Source organism: Euleptes europaea, chromosome 12, assembly GCF_029931775.1.
Source record: "Euleptes europaea isolate rEulEur1 chromosome 12, rEulEur1.hap1, whole genome shotgun sequence".
In the NCBI taxonomy this organism is placed as follows: domain Eukaryota; kingdom Metazoa; phylum Chordata; class Lepidosauria; order Squamata; family Sphaerodactylidae; genus Euleptes; species Euleptes europaea.
The window spans coordinates 26,360,051-26,386,759 of NC_079323.1; the positions used below are offsets into that span (position 1 = coordinate 26,360,051).

The 26,709-nt window shown below is 38.4% G+C and overlaps 1 protein-coding gene across 2 annotated transcripts in view; it reads left to right on the forward strand.

Annotated features, from left to right (window-relative positions):
- NBEA (neurobeachin) overlaps positions 1-26,709 on the forward strand; it is a 433,179-nt gene that overhangs the window by 65,454 nt on the left and 341,016 nt on the right. For both annotated transcript variants that reach the window (XM_056858518.1, XM_056858519.1), the window contains exons 11-23: positions 6,037-6,145; positions 6,998-7,150; positions 8,975-9,143; positions 10,098-10,177; positions 12,075-12,137; positions 12,226-12,323; positions 13,767-13,859; positions 14,353-14,461; positions 15,471-15,552; positions 16,546-16,669; positions 17,523-17,715; positions 17,937-18,953; positions 25,188-25,405. In XM_056858518.1, the coding sequence (XP_056714496.1) occupies positions 6,037-6,145; positions 6,998-7,150; positions 8,975-9,143; positions 10,098-10,177; positions 12,075-12,137; positions 12,226-12,323; positions 13,767-13,859; positions 14,353-14,461; positions 15,471-15,552; positions 16,546-16,669; positions 17,523-17,715; positions 17,937-18,953; positions 25,188-25,405 (2,508 nt within the window). The remainder of the gene's footprint in view (positions 1-6,036; positions 6,146-6,997; positions 7,151-8,974; positions 9,144-10,097; positions 10,178-12,074; positions 12,138-12,225; positions 12,324-13,766; positions 13,860-14,352; positions 14,462-15,470; positions 15,553-16,545; positions 16,670-17,522; positions 17,716-17,936; positions 18,954-25,187; positions 25,406-26,709) is intronic.

Here is a 26,709-nt window from a genome sequence, read left to right on the forward strand (position 1 = left end):
CCCATCCAGATTCTCAAAACTGCCAGGGGGGTGGGGTTATTGTCCATTTGTGTATGGGAGGTTTAGCCTTGGACTTGCCACTCAGATGCACATTTCCCCCATCCAGATTCTCAAAACTGCATTGGGGGGGTTGTTGTCCATTTGTGAATGGGAGGTTTTGCCTTGGACTTGCCACTCAGATGCACAACTCAACAATAAGCCACCCTGCAGAGTTTTGAGAATGCAGATGGGGAAAATGGTGTTTGTCAGTCATTGCCATGATTTAATTTTATGGATGACAAAGGATAGTACAGTTAGTTCTGAAAATGAAATCCTTAAAGTGTGGAATTCTCTGCCAAATAATTTTAAATCAATGAAAGCACTTGGGATTGCTTTCCTTACTTTGTTTGGATCATTTTATGCTTGTGAGCATAAGATGTTAACGTATGAGTTGTTTTTTCTAAACGAAAACCTCAGTATTCAGGTTAAATTGCCGTGTTGGCACTTTACGATGAATAAGTGGGTTTTGGGTTGCAGTTTGGGCACTCGGTCTCTAAAAGGTTCACCATCACTGCCCTATGGGTTTTCTTTTTTTGCTGTGATTTTACAGCAAAAAAAAAGGAGTTGTGGAACACCCAGGCATCCTTTACAGGTAGATTAATAATACAGATTATTTCTGTAAAGTTAGCAATCCATTGTAGGTGCTGAAATGGCACCCCCCCTTTCTTCTGGGAAAAAATACAGAAGGTGGCAACCAAGATGATTAGGGGGTTGAAGCATCTTCCCAATGAGAAAAGGCTGGAGCGTCTGGGACTTTTCTGTTTAGAAACATGATAGAGGTTTATAAAATTATGCACGGCATGGAGAAAGTTGACAAAGAGAACTTTTTCTCCCTCTCTCAAAGTACTAGAACTCAACAACATCCAATGAAGTTGATGGACAGTAGGTTCAGGACAGACAAAAGGAAATACTTCTTTCCCAGAGAGAGATTAAAATGTGGAATTCCCTGACAGAGGATGTAGTGATAGCCACAGTCCTAGACAGCTTTAAAAGGGAATTAGATTCACATAGGATCAGTCTATCAGTGGCTACTAGCCATGGTAACTAAAGGGAACCTCCACGTTCAGAGGCAGTCAGCCTCTGAATCCTAGTGCCAGGAAGCAATATCAGGGGAAGGCCTCGGCCTCTATACGCCATTGCTGGACCTCCAGAGGAACTGGTTGGCCATTGTGTTGACAGGATGCTGGACTGTCAACATATGTCAAAGTTATGCCTAGTCTGCAGTTTGCTAAACAGATCATACTGATCAGAGTGACAGCTAAGTCATGTGATGAGGCTGGTCTGATCCAGTTTGTACAGCCAGGAATGGGGATTTCCAGAATGACTCATCTCAGGTGAACTGTGATTGGTCATGAATGTGTATATAAGTCTGTATAGTGAATGTAAGTTACCTCTTGCTGAAATATATATGCTGGCGGAGCATGCTGATGCTCAGAGCTGTGAATGTTAACAGCCAAAGAACTCTGTGTAGATATTGTAAATAAACTGTACATAGCAGAACTGCGTGGTGTGAAGTTGCTACCAGGTAAACTCCTGAAGTCCAGACAAGCTGTGCGCGACAGGGCTATCGGCCCAGATAGACTGCGCTGAGAGCTGGAGGTTCTATTGGAGTTGGTGAGCTGCTGCCGTGAGTTGCTGCTGTGAGCGGTTTGGATGTCTACAGAGGCCAGCGACGCTGAGGACCTTGATGTACAGTCTGCAGACGGTTCAGTTGTTTCTGACAAAGAGTCGGAGGAGGAACCAGGGGAAGATAATCAGCTACTGCCGGTGAGCGAGGATATCATGGCGCAAGCTGTTTCTGCCCTGCTGGTTGATAAACTGACCGCAGATAACTATGCCGTGTGGTCTCTGCGAATGGAGCATTATCTTAAGCGTGAGTCATTGTGGACGTATGTGGATTCTCCCCCACAAGCTCCCACGCCTGAGGAAAGTTTAAAAGACCAGAAAGCATTGGCCACATTGATATTAAGTGTTGCTGATGACCAGTTGGTGCATGTGGCGGGACAGGGGTCAGCTAAAGATGCCTGGAATAGCCTCAAGGCTGTATATGTGCAAGACACGGCTGGATCTCTTATTTCCCTGATGAGAAGGATTTATAGAAAGACTATGGAGCCAAATGAGACAGTCAGAGCTCATATGAATACCTTAGCCACGTATTTTCAACTGCTGGCTCAGAGGGGAAAACAGATTTCTGACCAGGACCAGGTGTTTATTGTTTTAAGTTCCCTGACGGAGCGTTTCGACCCACTTATCTCAGCCCTTGAATCTGTGGATGCAGCTAAGTTGACCTTGCAGTACGTCACGGGCAGATTGCTAGAGGAAGAGGCGCGACATATGCAACGGGAGTTGGCAGCCGGCCAGACCGGGAGCTGTGCCAAGCAAGAGATAAGGAAGGATACAAGCCTCAGCTGTGAAACAAGCAAGCCTATACCTGTGGCGTTACGTGTAAAGAGATGTTTCAGATGTGGGAAAGAGGGACACATTCAAAGATTTTGCCCTGCTGCAAGAAAATACAAAGAAGGAAAAAGGACTCCATTTGTGACCAAACAACAAGCTACGCTGGTGAGAGCAAGTCCAGACTCCCTGAATGACTCTTGGATAATTGACTCAGGAGCTTCACAAATATTTGTGAGGGAGGAAAAGCTACTAATGAACTCACATCAATCGGCGTTAGGTCATGTAAGTTTGGCAGATGGACGTTCTGCAACTGTTTCCTGTGAAGGAAGTGTAATGTTTGGAAGTTTAAACCATACATTCAATGATGTGCTTTGTATACCCTCTCTTGAGAAAAACTTATTAAGTATAAGTGCACTAGATTCTGCTGGATTCAGTGTGATTTTCAGAAATAAGTGCTGCAATATTCTCAAAGGTGATAAGATTATGGCAGTGGGGAATTTGAAAGATAATGTGTATGTGCTAGAGAACATGGCAGGTAAAGCACAAACAGTGTTAAATAAAAACCCACACCATAAATGTATATATTTGCTACATAGAAAACTCGGCCATGTGGGCTGGGGCACCTTGAATAAAACTCTTGCCCTGCTGGGCAAAGAGAAGGTTGAAGGGTGCAAAACATATCTGGATTGTGATGTGTGCAAGCAAAGTAAATCTAAAGCACACCCAGTTGCACCAAGGAGTGACAGAGTGACAAAAACCCCTCTATATCTTGTACATAGTGATCTGGTAGGCCCTTTCCCAGACAGTATATCTAAAAGAAAATATCTTCTTCTTTTGATAGATGATGCCACAAGGTTCACATGGGTGTATCCCATAGCAAAGAAGTCAGAGGTGTGTGATACTATAAAGATGTGGGCTAACAATGTGCAAAGGCAATTGGGGCATAAAATTTGTAAGTTCCAAAGTGATTTTGGGGGCGAGTACATGTCTGGTGAAATGGCTCATTGGTTTAAGACTCAAGGTATTGAACATAGAATTGCTAATGTATCTATGAGTCAAGAAAATGGTGTTGCAGAGAGAAAGGGAGGAGTACTGCAAACAATGATAAAATCAATGCTACTTGATGCTGGATTGCCAAAAATGTTCTGGGCTGAAGCGGCAAAAAATGCTTCTTATATTTCAAATAGAATTTGGACAAGTGCCACAAATAATATTCCATACAAGGCTTTGAATGGGAAAGATCCCAGTTTGGATCATATCAGGATATTTGGCAGTAAAGCATGGGTAAATATACCACTGAAACAACGGAGGAAAGGTGGTGAAAGAGCAAAAAAGTTGACATTCCTGGGGTATCAGACAGGAATGAAATCTTACCGTTTTGTAAATAACCAGAATACATTAAGTTTCAGTCGTTCAGCTACATTCTGTGAGGATGCTAATTGGCCTAAGATACATGCAAACCAATTACCATCCACAGTACTGTTACCTATGAATGATGATTCTGAAAATATGCCAGAAGTAAAACAGGAGGTGCAGTCACCAATACATGCAGACTCTGAGAGTGTGCAAAGTGCAGATCAGAGAGTAGTGCCAAGAGTATCCTCTAGATCTACAAAAGGTGTTCCACCTCAAAGGTATGGTGTAACTGCTAACCATGTGTTTGTAAAAGTTCCAACTGATTACAATGATGTGTTAAGTTTAGCCTCAGAAGAGAAAAATGCTTGGCTGCAAGCCATGGAGGCGGAATATAACTCATTGGTGTCAAATGAAGTATTTTCCTTATCTGAATTGCCAGCAGATAAGAAAACTCTGAGTTGCCGTTGGTTGTACAGACTTAAAACCTTGCCAAATGGGAATGTTAAATATAAGGCAAGATTAGTTGCGAGGGGATTTACGCAGGTGGTTGGACAAGATTATTATGAATCATTTGCCCCCACGATTCGCATGGAAACAATAAGAGTTGCATTAACTAAGGCTGGAGCAGAAGGAATGCTAGTTGATCATTTTGATTTTGATACTGCATATCTGAACGCACCTATTGAGGAAGAGTTATATCTTGATCAAATACCAGGGTTCAAATGTCAAAATGCCAAAACAGTGTTAAAATTGCACAAGGCATTATATGGCTTAAAGCAATCAGGACATGCATGGAATATGTGTATAAAAAATGCTTTAACCAAAAAAGGGTTTAAGCAGAGTGTGTCTGATCCATGTCTGTATCAAGTGAAAATATGTAAACAAACCTGTTATTTATTACTTTTTGTGGATGATGTATGTTTAATGTACCACAACAAGGAACAGTTGAAATGGTTTATGCTGACTATACAGGAAATGTTTAAAATGAAAGATCTAGGCCCAATTAAGAATTACCTAGGGGTGCAAGTCTCCAGAAATGAGAATGGTTGGTGTGCACTAAGCCAGGAGACTGAAATGTTTGAATACTGAAAGATTTCAATACTTGAAGAAATGGCTGTGTTTAACAAACGTTTGACTAGGGAGGCGTGTCAACATATGTCAAAGTTATGCCTAGTCTGCAGTTTGCTAAACAGATCATACTGATCAGAGTGACAGCTAAGTCATGTGATGAGGCTGGTCTGATCCAGTTTGTACAGCCAGGAATGGGGATTTCCAGAATGACTCATCTCAGGTGAACTGTGATTGGTCATGAATGTGTATATAAGTCTGTATAGTGAATGTAAGTTACCTCTTGCTGAAATATATATGCTGGCGGAGCATGCTGATGCTCAGAGCTGTGAATGTTAACAGCCAAAGAACTCTGTGTAGATATTGTAAATAAACTGTACATAGCAGAACTGCGTGGTGTGAAGTTGCTACCAGGTAAACTCCTGAAGTCCAGACAAGCTGTGCGCGACAAGATGAACCACTGGTCTGATCCAGCAGGGCTCTTCTTATATTCTTCTTCCCGCAGCCATTTGCTCTGCATGACGTTTTTTCCCACACAGGTCACCCACATGGGCTACTAGTGGAATAGAAAGACATGAAAGATCTGTTTGGATCTACTGTTAGTATAAGATGCTTATGCAATCTATTTCTGTTCATACCTTCGTAGCATTTAGTTGGGATGTTGTCAGTATATAATTTGATATTCTTCTTGGCATTAGAACCTACAGTGTGTAGTTCTGAATCATTGCAGTGACTGGTATGTGCATCATAATAGTGTTTGGAATAGCTAGTATAAAGCTAGAATGCACAGTGCACTTTTTAGATAATCAAATTATATATGAAGAAAGCATGCAGCACACTGAGATTTTTAAAAAAAATATCAGCATAGATTAGTTGAGCCTAAAAAATGTCTGGGACCTGTTGGATTGGATCATGTAACTCCTTCCAGCTGTAAAGAGCCCTTCTACCATTGACTGCAATAGAGACATTCCTGGTTGGAATAGAAACATTCTCAAAATCATTTTGATCAGACTGTAATATAAAAATATTAGACAATAATATGAAGGATGTCACATGCCAGTTTCTTTTTGTTTTTAAACAACTAGTATAAACTAGTTTTTGCTTTCAATATTGTCTAACACAAAAAATGAAATGTAGATTTTTAAAAATCTAATCAGTGTTCTACCTCTTATGCAGTGCTACCCTTTTGGCTTTCCTGGTAGAACTTCTTAAGAGTTCAGTAGCCATGCAAGAACAAATGCTGGGTGGAAAAGGATTCCTAGTTATTGGCTACCTCCTTGAAAAAGTAAGTGCTAATGTTGTTAATGCTACTAAGGTGTGTTTGATAATTTTCAAAGCATTTCTTCATTATAAAATTTTAACTCATTTGAGTATCAAGGTGATTTCTTAGATTAGATTATTTTTTGCCAAGCTGACTTAAGCATGCTATATATAGCCCACAATATTACATATATTTTATTTATACTCTTTTCTTATGATCCTTCTCAATCTCTATGGTTATCGTAGCCAAAAGTAGCCTTTTGATAGTCCCTTCCATTGATATTTCCTACAAAAAGGATATATAGCAGCATATTTTTTATCTTGGCTATCCTGAATATTCAAGAGATGAAACAGATTAGAATAAACAGAGGTCACACTGTGCATCATAGTTTGTCCCAATATAACTGCTTTTGTGATGTGCTGATAAATATGTCCCCTCCCCACTACTTAGCATGATGCCAATTGCTTGAGCCCTTGTTATTTCTATGTTGGCACTATTTTATGAGAGTATAGTTAGTAATAAAATGTTCAGCTTTCAGTAATAAAATGTTCAGCTTTCAGAAACCAAGATGAGTGTTTCTAAAATCTCAATATAAAAGGAATGAAGCAAAGCAAAATTTTAAAAAAGATTCCAAAATGAAAAAGTAGTCCATGAAAGTCTAGCGGCGTAGATACATACGTCCTCAGATTTATGAACTTTCATTTGTGGAGTTGCATTGAAGGAAGATCTGTGTAAGAGCAGCTGGTTTTATTTTTGACATTTCATTTATACTAGATACTATTCAATTACTAAGTGCCATAGCAAACTTATCTGGTAGAATACATAAAAATAAACATTTACTTGAAGGAATTTTAATTCTGTTCTTAATTTGTTCAGTCATCCAGAGTTCATATAACAAGAGCAGTTTTGGAACAGTTTTTGTCTTTTGCAAAATACCTGGATGGACTCTCACATGGAGCACCTCTACTGAAGCAATTATGTGATCACATTCTTTTCAATCCTGCTATTTGGATACATACTCCTGCAAAGGTAAGTGTACTGTGCATCATCAATATCTCCCAAGGTTGATAATGAAATAAGCAAATGCGATAACTTTACTATGTACATGAATCCATTCTAACTAGCAGAATGAAGCGCCAAATATAGGATAAATTTCCTGTTACATAGTAATGAATTAGTAGTGTATTTTAATGTCTGTAATATATACTGTACCATTCAGTATCACGTACGTAAAATGCTTTCTGCTGGCTTTGATGGGGGTATCAAAACTGCTAGTTTACGTCTGAATGGCATAGGATTTTTAAAATTATGGGAAATGGTTAATGAGGTGCCCAGGAAGTACCAATTATTATCTAAAAGTGGGGTACTTGGACATGTCTGTTTCAAAATGGGGAATATGAACACCTTTCAAATATTTAAGAGAGTTTCCTCAGGGAAAAAATATGGGGGAAAATGTTTTTATCCCTGATATTTCTCACTCTCCCCTTCCCCAGCCCTCACATCTCCTCAATGTCTACTCTGTACTTATTAAGTTGTTCTGACAAGTTTTCTTTATCATCCAAGGAAGGGGGAAAGGAGTTTTCTACATCCAGGGAGTTCTCTATACTTATCGCCAACATTCTGGTTCCATTTTGATTCAAGTGAAACCCATCCCTTTTCTACAGGCTAGGTTTGTCCCAAAAGGTCAAAAATAAATATTATCAAGGGGAGAAAACACATGCTCGTGGCCAGGTCATTCACCTAATTATGGCAAAGTCACTTGGTCTGTCCTGGGATATAAAGTGGGGGTGGGTGGGTTGAAGAAGCAGCTGCATACATAGAGAAGAAGGAACAGCAGAAAATTGTGCTGTGAACTGCTTTTGACAATAACAGTGTTTTGTATGGACAATTTCTATTATGTGTTTTGGCAGACTCAACAAAATGATGTGATTCAGCAAGAGCTTTCTTCCAGCTGTCTTTTAAATTTGCAGTGAAGTGAGGCTGGAGCTGCTCAGTCCTGTTTAGTGAGTCATCACTAGCTGGGAGGGGGATGTGCATAAAGAGAAACAGGCAGAAGGATGGTTTGTTGTGAGACAGCACTGTTCATAGTTGAACACCACTGGAGCAGCTAGTTTTTCAGTTGATTCTGCGCAGCTTGTTCTGTATTCAGATAACTCAGAGGTACAATGTTTTATTTTGGATGTCACAAGAATGTTGGCACAGTTAGTGCTAACCACAGTTAACAAGTTGGGTACATTCTCATTTAGAATCCCAGTTTTAACCCTTACAAACATCTGTTTGGAGACCAAGCTGCATTCAGACATTAGTCTAAACTAGAGTTTAATGGTTCTGAATGTAGCTGCTGCTTGACTCTTGGGTATATCAGTACTTACGGTAGTTCATGGGAATTCTTCTTTACCCATTTCCCCAACCTTTGGATTGGGGAAGGGGACAGTTGCAGTGCCAGCCAGAAATCCTAAGACTGGAAAACATGTGGAGGAAACACATATGATTACAGTGAAGACCCGTGCTTTCTTTTATACCTAAACAAAGTTTGGATTGGATGCAACTTTTTTTTTTTTTAACAGTGACAACATAAAAAATAGCCATGGTTTCAGAAAGTAGGTTGGATTTGCTTCTTTTTAAAAACAAAACATTCATGGCACTCATGTAAAGGAACTATAAATGACCATCTCTTCTTTCCTTCACTTTGTGGTGTTTATAGAGCATTTTTCACTGAAAACTAATGCTGGAGTTTGGATTGGTTAATATTATTGGTTAATATGACTTTCATTCATAGGGTCGCCATGAGTCAGAAGCGACTTGACGGTACTTAACACACACGCAATATGTTCTGCTTATAATGTTTTTTAGGTTCAACTATCACTTTATACCTATCTGTCTGCTGAATTCATTGGCACTGCTACAATCTACACTACAATACGTAGAGTAGGCACAGTATTACAGCTAATGCACACGCTGAAATACTACTACTGGGTGGTTAATCCTGCTGATTCCAGTGGCATTACTCCCAAAGGATTGGGTAAGCATAATATAATACAGTTCTGATGCAGCAGATAGGATATTTGTTTATCAGCCTTGGCCATTTGACCAAAGCACCCTTTCTGATCACCAAAGCCTTTCTTTGTATGGTCAAAGGATGCATAACATGTTGCCAGACAACTATAGTCCCATACTTTGTATCTTACCATCTGAGATAGGAGTGTCTTCACTGGTATTTATATACTCTTAGGTATGCTTTAATTGGCTGCAGAGTTAGTCAGAATTCTAAGCAGTGTTGTGACTGAGTGTAGGGGATTAGCAGTGTTTTTCATTACCTCAGAACTCTTTAGGAGAGTTCATACATATGCCACCTCTTGCTGCATATTACTGTTCTAGCACTGCAGGTGAGACCTGGGCTGAAACTTGTTGGAATTCTGGCTAAATCACACTCTTTCCTTAACACTCCCCTGGCACTTCCCATTTCTGGCTCCTGAGCTGGAGCAGCTGCACTGGCTTTGCATAGATACATCAACAAATATGCTGGAACAAGTTCCACTGGCATAGAGCCTCAATTGTCATCCTAAACTACTCCAAAATGGTTTTTTTTAAATGCCCTTAATCCCAAATTTCCCACATCACATCTAGTTGAACCCTGGGGTTGCAGGTTTTAATGTTACAGTGAATTTGTTACTACCTTATAGCTCTTCTAATCCTAGAAACAAGTACCAAGTGAAAAGGCAGATGCTGCATTTATTTGAATACAGGATCTCTTTGGGGCTGCAAGTTAGACTATGTGAGAATTCCAGGGACACAGTATAGACCAGACAGGCTTAAAGTAACAGCTCTGTGTTCTCTTGTATTACTTCCAAATGTTAATGTTATGCATTGTCCAGAATAAAATATCTTGAAAGGAATGAATTTCCTAGAAAATGCTGAGGTCAATAAAAATGGTTGCTTACATTATATTTCAGTTTCTGATTTTAATTTATTTCAGAAGGTCCTCGGCCATCACAGAAAGAAATCATATCATTACGAGCGTTCATGCTTTTATTTTTGAAACAGCTTATCTTGAAGGTAAAATTTCAGAATTTTAGTGGTGTTGCTGTTGGTAAAACCTGAAAATCTGACATATAAATACATTAGTACAGATACATTAGTATAAATACATTAGTATAGCTACATTCATATAAATATTGCTGCTATTAATCTATCAAAAATGGCATAACCATAATATGGATGAAGTAGAGTTGCATTTTCTCCTGTTTAATTTTTTAATTGTTTTAGGTCTTCTGTTTAGTCAAAAGTGTTTAGTCTTTAAGTACTAGTACTTCCCAAAAACAATCTCTGGTTGCTTCCCACAGATTCCCCATTGTGCTGTCACTGCTGTTGCAAGTACAGAGGCATATGCAGAAGCAGTGGAACAGCCATGTGGGAGGATTCAGTGTACTTTGCTTGGACATTCTCTTGCAGTTGCCAACCACACACATCACTGGAGGACTTTCTAGTGGCTTAAAAAATTATTGCTATATTATTATAACAATGTGAGGGTGGGGGTGGGTGGGAAGACAGTAGCAGCAAAAAGATGCCAATGTGCCTGGGAAGTTTTGAAAAGCTGTGCCTTCCCCAAACACACAGCATGCAAATTCACATGGACTGCAATCTTTAAAGGAAGATCATACCAAAACAGGCTTGGGGTAAGATCAGAGTGCTGCAGGGAAATCCGTGGAAAAGTGGATGAATGGGTAACTGTCATGTTGATTCTCCAAGAAAACCCGCTCCAGTTTGAGTGCCAAGACAGAGCAAAGCATCCATATGGAGGCAGCCTGTTTCTTGTTATATGAAAGCAAATAATGCATTCCAAAGTCTGAATCTGTCAGAACCTCTTGAAAATTACTGTTATTTTCCCTACTTGTCTTGTTAAATTTGACAGTAGTAGTAAGTCAAATTTATTGTATAAGACCATATGCCATTATCACATAATAACAATATAACGACATTTTTAAAATATACAAAACCATTCTCATTAAAAGAATACATTAAAAAGCACTCATTCAATTCTATCCAGCTTTCCACAATTTATGTTTGCTTTTCTCTGATTTTCTTGGCCACCAGGCCATAAAGGGCCATTTTTTGAAAAATATAGGGATCCATATCTGATAACAGATAAATTAATCTATTAGCATCAAATGATGATTGTAATGCAGATAGAATGTTTGCCAAAACTTATTTCGGGGTTCAATGTATAAAGGACAGGCCAAGACATAATGGGGGAGATCTTCTACTGCCCCACCACATAGGCAAATACGTTGGGCCTGGCTTTTTTTCAAGAAACAACCTGTGAGAAGTTCTGTGGGCATAGTTTGGAAACGCAGCGATTTAAAGGCTTCTGTAAGGCTGTAGGTTGTGATATCTGCCAGATAGGAGGTTCTAATGTGGTCTTTTTTTTATCATGTTGAACCATGGGGCAAATTTCGTCTGAGAAGTTAAGTAGCTATCAAATATAGCATCTTCTTTATAGACCCATCTCCTTGTTCTTGGTTCTTGGTTACACTCTGAGGGCCGGAGCAAGTCATCTGGGATGGAGTAAATTTGACAGTAGATTGCAATTAGTGTGTAGTTAACTACAGTTTGTGCCTTTAACCTAGAACATCATCTTACGTTTGGCAGTAGTGCAGATGTATGCACCTACACCATGTAAAAGCCCTGACTATATGAAAATACATGAGTAAGATTTAAGTTTTTGACTTGGGATCACAACATTGAAATCAAACAGTCTTGAGGAAGCTTTTTATCTTATGTGAAATGCTTTTTAAAAATAAACTTCTAACAATTAATTTTTAAAGTCATATTCAAGAATATATACACAGCTTAAATCTGTAGATCCAAGAAATGTTTTCTGTTAATTTTTTTAATCATAAATTTTTAATTTGGTCAAAGCAGACGTATTTACATATTAATCAAATCTCTCTAGGATCGAGGAGTCAAAGAAGATGAGCTACAAAGTATATTAAATTACTTACTAACAATGCATGAGGTAGGTTTGGATAATCAGATCTAAATCCCAGTCACTTGTGCTAACTTTATGAAAAATCTTTTTGCTAACATTATTTTATGTCATGTAGGATGAAAACATTCATGATGTGCTTCAGTTGCTAGTGGCTTTGATGTCTGAACATCCAGCATCTATGATACCTGCTTTTGATCAACGAAATGGGATACGGTAGGAATGGAAAATAATCTAGTTCTTTATTTCCATGTTGATAAAATGAAGAAATAAGTTAGTATTTTATGAATTTTTTATTCTTGCACTTCATTTCATCAAAATGTGTATAGAATATAACATGCATACAATTGAGAATTTAACAAGGTAGAATAATTTAAAATAAAACTTTATGCTATCATGTTTTCTACTTAAAAGGTCATTTCAGGTATAACATAGAGGGTACACTATATATTGGTGACACCATATTCATAAGAACAAATATAAGATGTGCTCAGCAAATGTGGTAACGAAGTGAAAAATAATATTTTAAAATTTTCCCATACATTTAATAGTCATACACAATAAAAATGTTTTTCCCTTCCATCTCAGCAGAGAGAACTTCAAATGATGCTTAGCAAATGGGAAACAAACATCTGCACACTGCCAAAACAATAATTTATGAAAGGGCCTAAGTCTTTTTTAAAGACATTATTCCCTCATATTTTTGTGTTTAATGAAGTTTGTGATACTTGTTAATAACTAGCTAATTTGATAACAGATTAATTGCAGACATATTTACGTATTCCAAGTACCATTGTGTGGGAATCAACTGTAAACATCTGCTCATGGAAATACAATCCTCTGCATATGCTTGGAATTGTTTGTATAACAAGAAAATTACTACTACTAAGATTCCACTGAAGTTATGAGATTGCTGAAAATAAATAGAAACTAGTAGCTTCCTATTAATTATTTGTTTGGTTCACTGGTGTGTATATTTTGCTAATGGCAAAGTAATTCCTCTTGCTTATGAAAATCAAGTGCCAAAACGGGGCTGTTTCTGCACCTGAATAGGTGTCGGGGTTGGGGGGACCAAGAGCTCCTGGAGCTTCTGTACTCCGATCCAGATCAGGGCCTTGTAGCAATATTTAAAGAACTACAAATGCCTCTAAAATGGAGTCCGCAGCCATGGGATGGATCCGTGGCTGCCATCACTTGTAGTTTGGCTCCAACAATTCAGTGAAATAAAGAAAAAAAAATGAGTTAAGAGAGGATTTTTTGTTTGTTTGCACATATTGTGTGTGTGTGTGTGTAAAGTGCCTTCAAGTCGCAGCTGACTTATGGCGACCCCTTTTGGGGTTTTCATGGCAAGAGACTAACAGAGGTGGTTTGCCAGTGCCTTCCTCTGCACAGCAACCCTAGTATTCCTTGGTGGTCTCCCATCCACATTCTAACCAGGGCTGACCCTGCTTAGCTTCTGAGATCTGACGGGATCAGGCTAGCCTGGGCCATCTAGGTCAGGGCAGCACATACTATACCATTGGGTAAACAAAAGCTTTGTTTAAGGATATATTATAGAGCTCACTTGTGCCTCTACAATTCTGTCATTATAAACATTTCTAAAGCATTGCTTTTTAAATCTGGGAAAAAAAACATTTTCTCTTCCTTCTTAACCTCCAGGGTAATTTATAAATTATTGGCTTCCAAAAGTGAAAGTATATGGGTACAAGCTTTGAAGGTGCTAGGCTATTTTCTCAAACATCTGGGTCATAAGTAAGTGCACTGTTTTTTTGTTACTAGTACATGCTTCCTGGTTGTCTTTTGGGGTTGGATCCCAACTAACTTTTCCACTCATGCAAGGCTCTTCTGTCTTTAACTGCAGCCCATTGATCTCCCTGAAATGCTGGCTCGGGGAGGGGGGGGTAGCAGACACTTAGGAACAGCACGAGAGGCTAACTGGGATCTGTACTATTGGCCTTCTGTTGTTTTTAGTTATAAAGAGAATGTATTAATTTTTATTATATTTATAGCCAACCCTCATTCAAAGAGCAGAAGGAGTAACATATCTTACGAAAAGTTTGAAATTACTTTTTAGGCAGTTTAAAAACTGCCAAGTTTTCTCTAATAATAGATGCAATGAAAAGTCTTCAAACCAATTTTCTTAAGTTTGAAAGTTTTTCGTTATTTTCAATACTAATGCTAAATACTATTCACTAAATCTTCTTAACATTATATGCTAAAATCAGTATTTATGCTTTTCTTTTAGGCGAAAAGTTGAAATCATGCATACCCACAGTTTGTTCACTCTCCTTGGAGAGAGACTGATGTTGCATACAAATACTGTGACCATTACAACTTATAACACACTTTATGAGGTATTTAATATTAAAACTTCTCAGCAATGGGCTGTATAAATTGGGTGATTTATTAGAAGAGATGGATTCTCTCTGTCATTAGTATGCTCTACTCCATTGCTCCTATTAGAGCCTAAACAATAGGTTCTTCAGAATCTGCTACCAACTTACACAAATGTTATTACTTGGGAACATGAAGAAATCCATCTTTTCTGACTATATACATTTTATAATACGTCACCATTTAAATAATGAAATTATTTGGATGCTTAACAGGTATACTAAGCTTATCTTATTGTCTTGAGTCCATTGGTATTTGTGTTACAAATAAAATTATTAACATCTCATCTGAAACGCTATGTCTGATTTTAAAAAAAAGTATTGCTAAATGAGAATATGGGTTACATTGATGCTTTTAGTTTGCAGATCTGAAAAACAGTCTAGTGTGTTCTTTTGATACCAAAAAGGGCAAGAGTCCAGTAGCACTGTGAATTATCTTTTGATACCAGTAATACTCTATTTTGTGAACAATATGTTTAATGAGTTATCTGTACTTATATCCTGTTCATATCTTTGAAAAGGAAGGAAGTATTAAAAGCAAAAACTGAGGCTCAAATGATAATTAAAAAAAATGTATTATGGGGGCACTGTGCAAACTTCTGAAGGAAATTTTCAGTGTAGAACTTGCATGTTCTGTAGTCAAGCAATAGTGGGACGCTAAACAATGGTTCCCTAAAAAATTTGCAAAGCACAGTGGTGTGAACAAAGCACAAGAAAAAAAAGGCTAGTTTTAACAAAAGATGCAGGTAAGCAGTAAAGTGTTTAAATATCTCTTTTAGGGTTGGGATTATCCATCTCAAAATGAAACAGACACAAGAACAATAACTGAGTTAGATTGTTGAGGGAGGATTAGAACCTAGGTCTCCCTACTGCTAACTTTCTTATGGTATTTAATTTATTAATAAGTTATATGAACTGATACTAATTGGGGGGAAGAGTTAGAAGGAAATGTAACTGTCTTGTCTTGTAGATATTGACAGAACAAGTGTGTACACAAGTTGTTCATAAACCACATCCCGAGCCAGATTCTACGGTGAAAATTCAGAATCCAAGTAAGAAAAATTTGCTTTGAGTCATGATTTATAATTAATTTTGTTAACCCGTTCTTTGTGATTTTAGAAAGATTGTTAACTCCGTAGTATACTTATATGTTGGCAAGTTGTATCAGACCCCAGATATTCTTTTATCCTTACAGAAGAAGAGGTATTGATAGAAACCAAAGCACGTGATCGAGATAGTTCTCCTCTCTGATGCTCTCATTCTCATCTCTTGCTTCCCTGTCCTTTTCAAAGTAAAAGCAGGAGTGAATGACAGCTAGAAGAAGGGTTCTTCCTTTTCCTTATCTGCTCAGCCTCTTCCTGTAGGAAAGTTGGACAGAAAGGGTAGGATCAAACAAGTAATGAAACAATTGCTCTGTGCTCTGTATTATCCTAGTCTCAGATTTCCCATACTCCTTCACCTCCTGAAAGAAAGATAAACTGAGATAAGGTAGAAGAAGGCCTCTGTCCTCGTTGATGTGGTCTGGCCTTTCTCTCTGCATTGAACTGGATTTGCTTCCCCACTCCTACACATGAAGCCACCTGGGTGACCTTGGGCTAGTCACACTCCCAGTCCCACCTACCTCACAGGGTGTCTGTTGTGGGAAGGGGAAAGGAGGGTGATTGTAAGCCGGTTTGATTCTTCCTTAAGTGGTAGAGAAAGTCGGCATATAAAAACCAATTCTTCTTCTTCATTCAGTCTCGTTTCCAGAGGTGAGTGGCATTGCTCAGTAAGCATAGTAGCACTTCATAGGCTTGAAGATATTCTGACTTCTCATGTTATTTCTGAATTCATTTTTAATGCTAGATGCCACTGTGAAACAGGTGGATGGAATTCTAGGGAGTTGCCTGTCGACTGATACTGTCTCATTGTTTCTCTGCATTATAAGTTTTAGGAAGGAAACAACATTTGTGCCGTTTTATTATGGCTAGAACAATTGGTCCAAATTGCATGATTTTGTCAGCTAATTAATGTTTAAAAAATCATTGATATATTTTTCTTTTAAGTGATTCTTAAGGTAGTGGCAACTTTATTAAAGAATTCCACTCCAAGTGCAGAACTGATGGAAGTACGGCGGTTGTTTTTATCGGATATGATAAAACTTTTTAGTAATAGCCGTGAAAACAGGAGGTATGTAAAGAGTACAGTCTTTCTTCTCCATTTATTTTCTTCAGGAAATGTATATTTTCTGCCTCTATAGAATTCAGGTGGAGCTATATTTGCCATGTCACAAGTGAGGAGAAATATCTCTGGCCTATTTTCATTTAAAGTTAGGCTTCCTAAAATTCATAAGGATACATTGTTTGAAAATAGACTGGTAGCATTAAAGGAGCTGTTGCAATCTTAATATCTTGTCCCTGATTATCTTTTATTAGTACTTCCTTAATTTCTTAACTCTTTATGAAATTAAAAAGGTAAATGCTGTATAATTTTTGTTCATATTTATCTCTTGCACTGCCCTTCATTGTAGCTGGTGTCATTCAGTTTTTCGTTATTGAAGTCTATAATTATTTAATTAACATTGACTTTTACACACAAACCTTATCATAGGTACCTTACAAACTAGTAGTAAGTAGTAGACAGATTATTTCCCACCTTGAGTAACTCTTACTACTTAATTCTACAAACACACCTCACAGTTGCCTCTGTATTGTATTTGTGGCTGGAGGGTTGTGCGTGTGTGTGTGAGAGAGAGAGAGAATGAAAAGAAGTATAAGAAAGAACAATAGTATATTTGTACCCCTATATGCAAGGTAAGACCTTTAAGTAATACATGTGACAAAAATATACTTCAGTTTAATTTCAGTAGTTGATCCCAGAATGAATGGGTATTTAAACACTAGAACATCTTGATTAAATATAGCTTTCATTTAGAGTGAAATACTGAGACCTCTCTGAATAATTATAATAATGTCTTAGTTTCCTGAGTTTAAAAGTGGAAAATATCAAATGCCATATGATGATGATCTAATTTTTATTTTAGATGTTTACTTCAGTGTTCAGTGTGGCAGGATTGGATGTTTTCCCTGGGATATATTAATCCTAAGAATTCTGAAGAACAGAAAATTACAGAGATGGTGTACAACATCTTTCGCATCCTTTTATACCATGCAATAAAATATGAGTGGGGAGGATGGAGGGTCTGGGTTGATACTCTTTCCATAGCCCATTCCAAGGTAAGTGATTGCTTTTGAACTTCAGCTGTACTACTGTTTCATTAACCAACAGATACCATACTGCAGTAGATGAAATTTTGTGCCATCTTGTGGATTGCATGCAGTATGACATGTAATCATTTTTCCTAGAATAATTTTACTTCCGTCAGCAACATTTTTAATAGCAGTCAAATGGTCAGTATTGACTTTTCTTCTGAAATTGTAATTTGCTTTATGTTAAGGTCACTTACGAAGCTCACAAGGAATATTTAGCAAAAATGTATGAGGAGTATCAAAGGCAAGAGGAGGAGAATATAAAGAAGGGGAAGAAAGGGAATGTGAGCACTATCTCAGGCCTTTCATCTCAGACAACTGGAGCAAAAGGTGGAATGGAAATTCGCGAAATAGAAGACCTTTCACAAAGCCAAAGCCCAGAAAGTGAAACAGACTACCCTGTTAGTACTGATACCAGGGACTTACTTATTGCCACAAAAGTATCTGATGATGTACTTGGAAGCTCAGATAGACCAGGAGGTGGTGTGCATGTGGAAGTTCATGATCTTTTAGTTGATATAAAAGCAGAAAAGGTAGAAGCTACCGAAGTAAAGCTAGATGATATGGATTTATCACCGGAGACTTTGGTAACAAGAGAAAACGGCGCTCTCGTGGAAGTGGAATCTTTATTAGACAATGTATATAGTGCTGCTGTTGAAAAACTTCAAAATAATGTTCATGGCAGTGTTGGCCTAATTAAAAAAAGTGAAGAGAAGGATAATGGACCCTTGATAACACTGGCTGATGAGAAGGATGAACCTTCTACCAATACCTCATTTCTTTTTGATAAAATACCTAGCCCAGAGGAGAAACTGCTCCCTGAACTGACAAGCAACCACATTACTATTGCAAATATGCAAGAGACTCAAATGCATCTTGGTGTGAACGATGACCTTGGCCTGCTTGCTCATATGACTGGTAGTGCTGACATAGCATGCAGTTCAAGCATAATAGAGGACAAGGAATTCAAGATTCATACCGCCGTAGATGCCATGGGCACCCTTTCTGAGAGAGAGCTGGCTTCATCATCCAAAGGATTAGAATATGCTGAAATGACTGCCACCACCCTGGAGACTGAGTCCTCTTGTGGTAAAGCTGTACCAAATGTAGATGCAGGGAGTATCATATCAGATACAGAAAGATCGGATGATGGCAAAGAAGTAGGGAAAGAAATTAGAAAAATTCAAACCACCACTACAACCCAAGTAAGTTTTATGCATTGCAAATTGTTCCGCTGTTATTGTATAGCTCAACGGATTCACTGGATATTACCTGAAAGTGGGTGATATTGGTGATTCCCAGTGATCCGTCTCTATGTTCCATCCCTACTCATTCCAAGTTCTGTTTATTCTCCCCTGCATTTATTTTAATACAATGACTTATAAAAGTGTAAATAAAAATGCTTCTCTGACTATACTTTTATGCAGATGTTTGCAAATTGTTCCCAGAAGTGATAGCAGTTGAGAATCTCAGTTTCAAATATTGCCTATGCCATAAAATCACTTGATGGCCTTAGGCAAGCCTCTATCTCTAAGCTTCCCCCCTCCCTGCAATAGTTTTACAGTAGTGGTTCCCAGCCAGAGGGCCAGGGACCCCGCGTGGCTCCAAAGCTATTGAAAAAGGGTCCATGAATCCATATGTCCGCTAACCATTGCCGTTTTGATCTTTTTGTCACTATGTATTTTCGTAATCAACAGACACTAAGAATACAACTACTGACATGTTGGGGGGGGGGGGTCCATGAACTTTTTTGTTGTTAAAGAGGGATCCTCGTACTCAAATGCTGGGAAACACTGCCTTACAGGATTGTTTTAATCCAGTGGTTCTCAGCCTTTGGATCATGACTGTCTTGTAGGGTGTGTGTATGTATAAACTTGTTCATTGTTAACTGATGGCAGAAATCTTATTTTGGAGAGGAGGGAAAGCAGCACCGAGTTCCTTTGCAAGTAGGAACTGAAAACTGCAGTAAGCTTAAAAGGGGTCCTAAAAAGAATTGTGATTTTAGAACTGGTCCCGCTTTCAAACCATTTGAGAGCCACTGTTGTAAGGACTGCAATATGGCAATATTTCTATAGTGCATTGAACCCTCAAAAATTTGCTGTATAAATGCTTATCTGTTATGTTCAAGACCTCTTTATGCACATTAAACGATAGTCTTACTTGTGTATCAGGAATTGCTCTTATTGCATAGTTTGGCATGATCTTCTACTTTATTACATGTTGAACTAATATGTATGAAGAATTACGGATAGCCATGTTGAGTGAAAAGAAATATACTTTCCATATGTTCAGAAACGTTTTTAAAATGCTAAATTGTGAGCCTTTGAAGTAAAAATTAGTCCCAGTGAGCATTGTTTCAGTATCAGTTATATTAATTCAGTTGCCCTCACTTCACATATGGAGCCCTGCCCCTCTTATTCACTCAGTAGTTGTGATCACAGGATTCATCACCCCCCCCAGTCTATTATTAGGGGTCATTGTACTTTTCCCTCATCACTGAGTAGCCATAGCAAATCCCCCACATGTTCAAGGCTAGGCAAAGAAACATTCCTTCTGCTTTTCATCCTGAACTCAGAAGCGAGTAAAAAAAAAAAAAATTCATTTCCGGGATTCTTCCCAGTTTGTCACCTTATGCTTGTCCTTGACCACCATTTTTCTTATTGAGACATGAATCCCTCTGCACTGGAAAACTCCTTCTTAGGGAAAAAATAAACAGGATTCTTGTGAAACCTTAAAGACTAACAAAAATATATTTTAGCATGACCTTTTGTGGAATAAAGCCTGTGGATAGGAGAGAAGGAAGCAGGGAAAGGGAGAGGATATGGGGGCTTCCTGGATGAGAGAGGGTAAGTAGTGTGGGGAGGGAGATACAGGGAGAAATGAGGGCCCCTGAGTGTCATTATGTGTTTCTCTTTTTATGTTTAATTCTAATCAAAAGAAAAAATATACACATCATTCACTAGTTACACTAAATTAGTTAACTTGTAATGAATGGGGAATCACTTGTAGTGAGATAAAAATCCCAAGTCTTGATTCAGCCCAGTGGAGGGAGGGGAGGTAGTGTGAAATTAATAAAATTGCTGAATTGGGATTCATGATGATGTCTCCCAGTTTTGATGACGGGTGGTGCTTTCAGGTCAGTGACAGTGTTCTGGGTAATTCAAATGTTCTTGCACTTGCTGCTGAATGTTTAATGTCAGATTTGTGTCCATGTATCTTTCTAGTTAAGGACTGATCTGCTTGTCATACAAAGAGAACAGAAGGGCGCTGTTGACACATGGTAGCATGTATTATACAGGAGGATGGGCAAATAGATGAGCCCAAGACAGAACTGATGCTATTGGGTCCTTTTATTATTATATTTATTTGCCCTGACTTGGATGGCCCAGCCTAGACCAATCTCATCAGATCTGGAAAGCTAAGCTGAGTTGGCTGAGTTGGTCAGAGACCACCAAGGAAGTCCAGGTTTGCTACACAGAGGCAGGCAACATCTCTGAACATCTGTTGCCTTGAAAACACTACAGGGTCGCCATAAGCTGCCTGTGACTTGACAGCAGTTTTCACCACTGCTGCATATTTATTTACTCATTTAGCATAACAGCATAGTGAGAATCTGAAGAAGTGGGTTCTGGTCCATGAAAGTTTATGCTGGAATAAAATTAATCTTAAAGGTGCTGGAAGACTCTTGTTTATTTTTGTTGCAGCAGATTAACAAGACTACCCCACTGGAAATATCAGGAAATATTATCCGAAAAGGTCCGAGTTAGAATATCTGAGTTCATATCGTGTGTGTGCACAGATACTAAGCTTTTACCCCTAACTTCCTAACAATTTTTTCAACATGGAGAATAAATCGTAAACTCTTTCTTGTTATATCTTCCAGTACTGACAAGTATTGAATCTTGTCTCTTCCCCTGCCTCCTTTGTGAAAGAAAAAAAAGTTACAGCTTAGCTTTGTTCTTTCTTTTGATCTCGTTGAAAGTGTGTCCTTTTTGATATAGTAACTGCTTCCACTTACAGGAAAGGGTGGGTGTCAGAAATTTGTGTGGTAGCACTTTCAAGTATTCCACAAAGTGCCAGGACTGGATCCTTAATAGTCATTTTGCCGTTCAATAGTCGATGTGATAATTCAGAAGGAAATCAGTGGTACTAAGTGTACAGTTGCATTAAATTATTTAGATCTGTTTTGCACAACAAAATACTGCATTACTATAAAATAAATTATAACTATTCTTTCTATACTAAAGCTAGTCCCTGCTCAGGACAGTTAAGTCAACTTTAAAACCTTACTCTGCTTGACTTGGACTAATTAAAAGCGTTTCTCCTTCTGCTTGAAATATTTTAGCAAATTGGCTTTTCTTATTTTTTTCCATTTAGACCAATGACAGATAACATGCATCCTTCTGCTAATGCAGTATTTATTCAGTCCTATCATAGGCTTCACAAGTCTGCCACTTCTTAGTTTCTCTGCTAAGTAGAGTTTATCCTTATTCATCTAGCTATTATGCCTTCTTTCTCCTTTGGTGAAATAAATAAATTGAATTATTACCTTGAGAGAATGATATGAATAACCAGAGGTTTCTTAAAAATTAGCAGTATTTTACCCATTGACTGTAATGTAGCTGCATAGTATGGTTCAGAACTGTCATCTCTGTACATTATTTTCAACATGGCCTCATCTGTGGCTATTTAAATCTGGAGATCGGAGCCATGGGCAGACAAGACAGATCTTTCTACAAACCTGAGAAAAGCCCCAGGTTTGCAGAAACATCTGAAATTAAAAAAGGGAGTTAACTCCCCCCCCCATGATAAAAGGAGTGCCTGTAGCTTTAAGCAACAGATGCCCTTAATGGCCATTGCAGGGCAACCACAACTGTATTCAAGCCTTGTTTTTGTCAGTAAAAGGTAGGTAGAAGGTCAGGGCCCTTTTCAGTCTGCTTTGGCCTTTGAGGGGAGGCCTCATTGGGGCCAGACCTAGTAGCAGCCATCAGGCAACTTGGTACCGCACAACTTGCATAACTCGCAAAGCACTGACTGCTTGCTGCTGTTCAACAGCAGCCACCCCATGTTAAGTCAGTGTGGTTAGAATTTAAGACTAGGATCTGGGAGACCCAGGTTCAAATCCGTATTCTTCAATGGAAGCTCACTGGGTGACTTTGGGCCAGTCACATGCTCTCAAACTAACCTACCTCACAAGGTTGTTGTGAGGATAAAATGGAGCAGAGAACAATGATGTAGCTACTTTGTGTCCCCATTGTGGAGAAAAGCAGGGTAGGAAGGAGAGAAGGAAGCAGGGAAAGGTAAGGCTATGGAGCTGCCTAGAGGAAGGAAAGAGGAAGTGGAGCGGAGACAGGGAAATGAGATCCCTCCCATTGGCAAGTCTTTGTGGGTTCCCCATTTGGTATACCTGTAGCTGGAACTGTGCAAATGGACATTCAAATTACTTATGAGCAAGCAAAGTGCTGTGGCAGTTCTTTATGCTATCTTTCAAAGTCTGGTTAACCCAAACATAAAGGTTGCTTTTCCCCCTGATGTTTGTTAGTTTTAGTTTTTAAAATACCCTCAGTACCACAAGCCATTTATTTTAAAGCAAGATCTTCGTTTTTAAAATATAAATCCACATATCATATGGTGCTTCAAGTACTTTACATAAAAATAAATTAGAACCAACTGTACATAAAAGTCAAAAGTCTCTCCCCGGGGAGGGGTTGTGAAGAGAATCTGCATGCGGAAGGTTTTGCATCTTCAATCTCCTGCCTCTCCAATTAAAAGGGCCAGGTAGTAGGTGATGTGAAAGAGCTACAGTGGAGACTTTGGAGAGCTGCTTCCAGTGAGAAGACAGTATTAACCTATAATTAATAGTTATTAATAGTTTGTTATTAATAGTTTATTAATATTAATAGACAGTATTAATAGTTCTACCAACTATTTTGTCAGATTGCACAGAGAAGCCATTGAAATTCATAAACATCAGCACAACTTTAACAGAAAAGAAGAGAGTTTAAGAATGAATAAGGCTTGGCTTCCTGTCCTGAAAACCTCCAGACTAACAAAGACTACAGTCAACAATAGGCATGCAGATTAGCTTTGGATTGCACACATTATTAGATCACTTCAGGATACAATGGTTCCATATTAACATACCACACCCTCATTAGCACATTATCTTGATACTTACAGGACAATGATTAGCACATTACCTTTAATACTTTTTGCAGGACAGTGATTCAGCTCAACCCAACCCCTTTCTGACTATATATTACTCTTCCTACACACTTGACACTGAGAGACACTGTCCTTCAGTGTTACTCCTCTGAAGATGCCTGCCACAGCTGCTGGCGAAACGTCAGGAAAGAAAATACCAAGACCACGGTTACACAGCCCGGATAACCCACAAGAACCAGTATTAACCCTGTTCTATCAAAGGTCTGACTCAGTGGAAGGCAGCTTCATGTGTTCAACTTAAGAAATGTTTATAAGGAATAATAATATATTTATTTATTTTTAAAAAGCTATCTAGAATCCGTTTAAAGCCTCAATAAACTGACATAAACTTGATGTTCAGGACAAGACTATGGAGTGAAACATTAAGTTGTGAAGAAACAAAGAGCTGGAAGGGTCCTCGAGGATCATCCGGTCTAAGTCCAATGCAGGATATTCACAACTACTTTCACTCCCCTATTCCCCCAGTGACCCCTGCTCTATGCCCAGAGGAAGGCAAAAACCCTCCAGAATCCCTGGCTCATCTGGCCTGGAGGAAAATTCCTCCCTGACCCCAAAGTGGCGATCGGCATTACCCCGGGCATGTAGGAAAGGGCCACAAGAACCAAGCACTGACTCATCCTTTCCTGCCCCCCCTCTCACAATCTGCCTAAAAGATTCCTCTCCAGGCAGAACACATTTCCAACTATCTTATTCAGAATTGGAAGATTGACCATTAAATGCCATATCTTTGAAATGCAGGTTCCCAAGCCCATAGTTAGCCTTTGTGAACAAGCTCACAGGCTTTATGTTCTCTTTTAACTCCTGCCAGATTGTATAATGGTCCATCATTTTAAAACATGAGGAAAGTTACAAGGGTATGTATTAACAGCATCATGGCATTTTGACATTGGATTTCAGATATAATACCTATAAAATATTATTTTAATTGCTGAGATCTAGCAGTTTGTAACTCCTCTGTATTCTTTGCTTCATGTGTCCTGGCATTAAAATACACAAATCTGAACAATCTACCAAACTATGGTCAATTTTTTTTTAAGTAGGAGTTGACTTGTTTATTCATATCACTTCTGTAACTTTATTTAACTGAAAAAGAAATAACAGGAGTGGGGTGCATGTGTCAAACTATGTTTCCTGTTTCCCTTGGACTGTGTTATGTGCCAGATGTTTTATTGAACATTTTATGGATATGCAAATATAATTCACTACTTATTTAGGCTGTGCAAGGTCGGCCTATTACACAACAGGATAGAGATTTGCGCGTTGACTTGGGATTTCGAGGAATGCCGATGACAGAAGAGCAAAGGCGACAGTTCAGTCCAGGTCCTCGAACAACAATGTTTCGTATTCCAGAATTTAAATGGTCCCCAATGCACCAGAGGCTACTAACAGATTTGCTGTTTGCTTTAGAAACTGATGTGCATGTTTGGAGAAGGTACGATGCAATAGATTCTTATACTGCCTTATTTTATTTCTCTTGTGAAAACACGATTAGATAGAGTTGAATCCTATGAATCCATTCTGCTAATGGAGGCCCCTTCCTCTGGCAGAAGAGCTGTGTTCTGCTGGAGGAAGGCTTTTTGTTCAAGAGGCAGGTTTCACTGTTTGCAGAAGAGATTTGTAGGATCCAGTCCATGTTAACTTTGCTAGGCAGCTATGCTTATTAATTGTACTGTAAATGTTCTATGTTCTTTTATAAGACTTGCAGGCAGTTATTTGGCTTTAATGCTGAGCTGTGGTTTAGGAACAAGTTGTAGTTATTGGGGTTCTCAAAGTGAATTTTTGCGCCAATCCAGTTAGGCACTACCTCTGGAACTTCTCATTACTCAGGAAAGTAGGGAGTACATAATGATTGATATCTTACTAGTGATTTAAGAATATACCTGTGGCAAGCATGCCTAAGATCACAAAGAGATCTTTTAATGGCTCATTTAATTCATGCCTCTTCTAATGCTGTTCAGTTGATAGAGCTTTGACATAATCATGACTATTGTACACTGAGTATGGCAGCTGCTAATCAGCTTACAGAGAACTTATTGAAGTCCTTATAAATCCTACTACACAGTTGTTGTGCTTTTGTGGATCCAGAGAACTTTTGTTTTATCATTTCTATACCAAATAAAAGGCATTCCATCATTTCAGTCTAAAAGCATCCTTGTGATTGTGATCCTACACGATCTAGTTCTTAAAAGAATCATGAAAACTATTAATAAAACTATTAATAAAATAACTGTAAATGCAGGACTGATCATATTGTTGAAAAGCATTTAAAATAGTTTGTTAGAAGTGGGGAGCAGAAGTGTCCCAGTTTATGCTTTCTGCTGACTTGAAGTAGCTGTGTTTTTCCTATCATTGAGAAAGTAACATTCCAGATTTTAGTAAATTTAGTAATATAAGAACAGATGAATGTTATGGCTTTGGTGCAGTTGATTGCATGAATCCATCTTAACATTTAATATTCTGTGATTCTTTTTGCCAGTTAGAACCATGCTAACATTCAAATTGAACTAAGTCATAATTTTTTAATTCATATACTATTCCATTGGTTTAACTGTATTTGCAATGAAGTCAGAGTCTGTTCACCTATTACTTTATATTGTTCATGGATTGTGACTTTAAATCACTCATAGAAAAGAAATACCCAGGTTCTAAAGAAATACCTCATTTACCTCATTGTTAGCTGTTTATGGAAAGTGTTGGATTTTCAGTAATACTTGCAGCTCTTTAGTCAGCATCAAA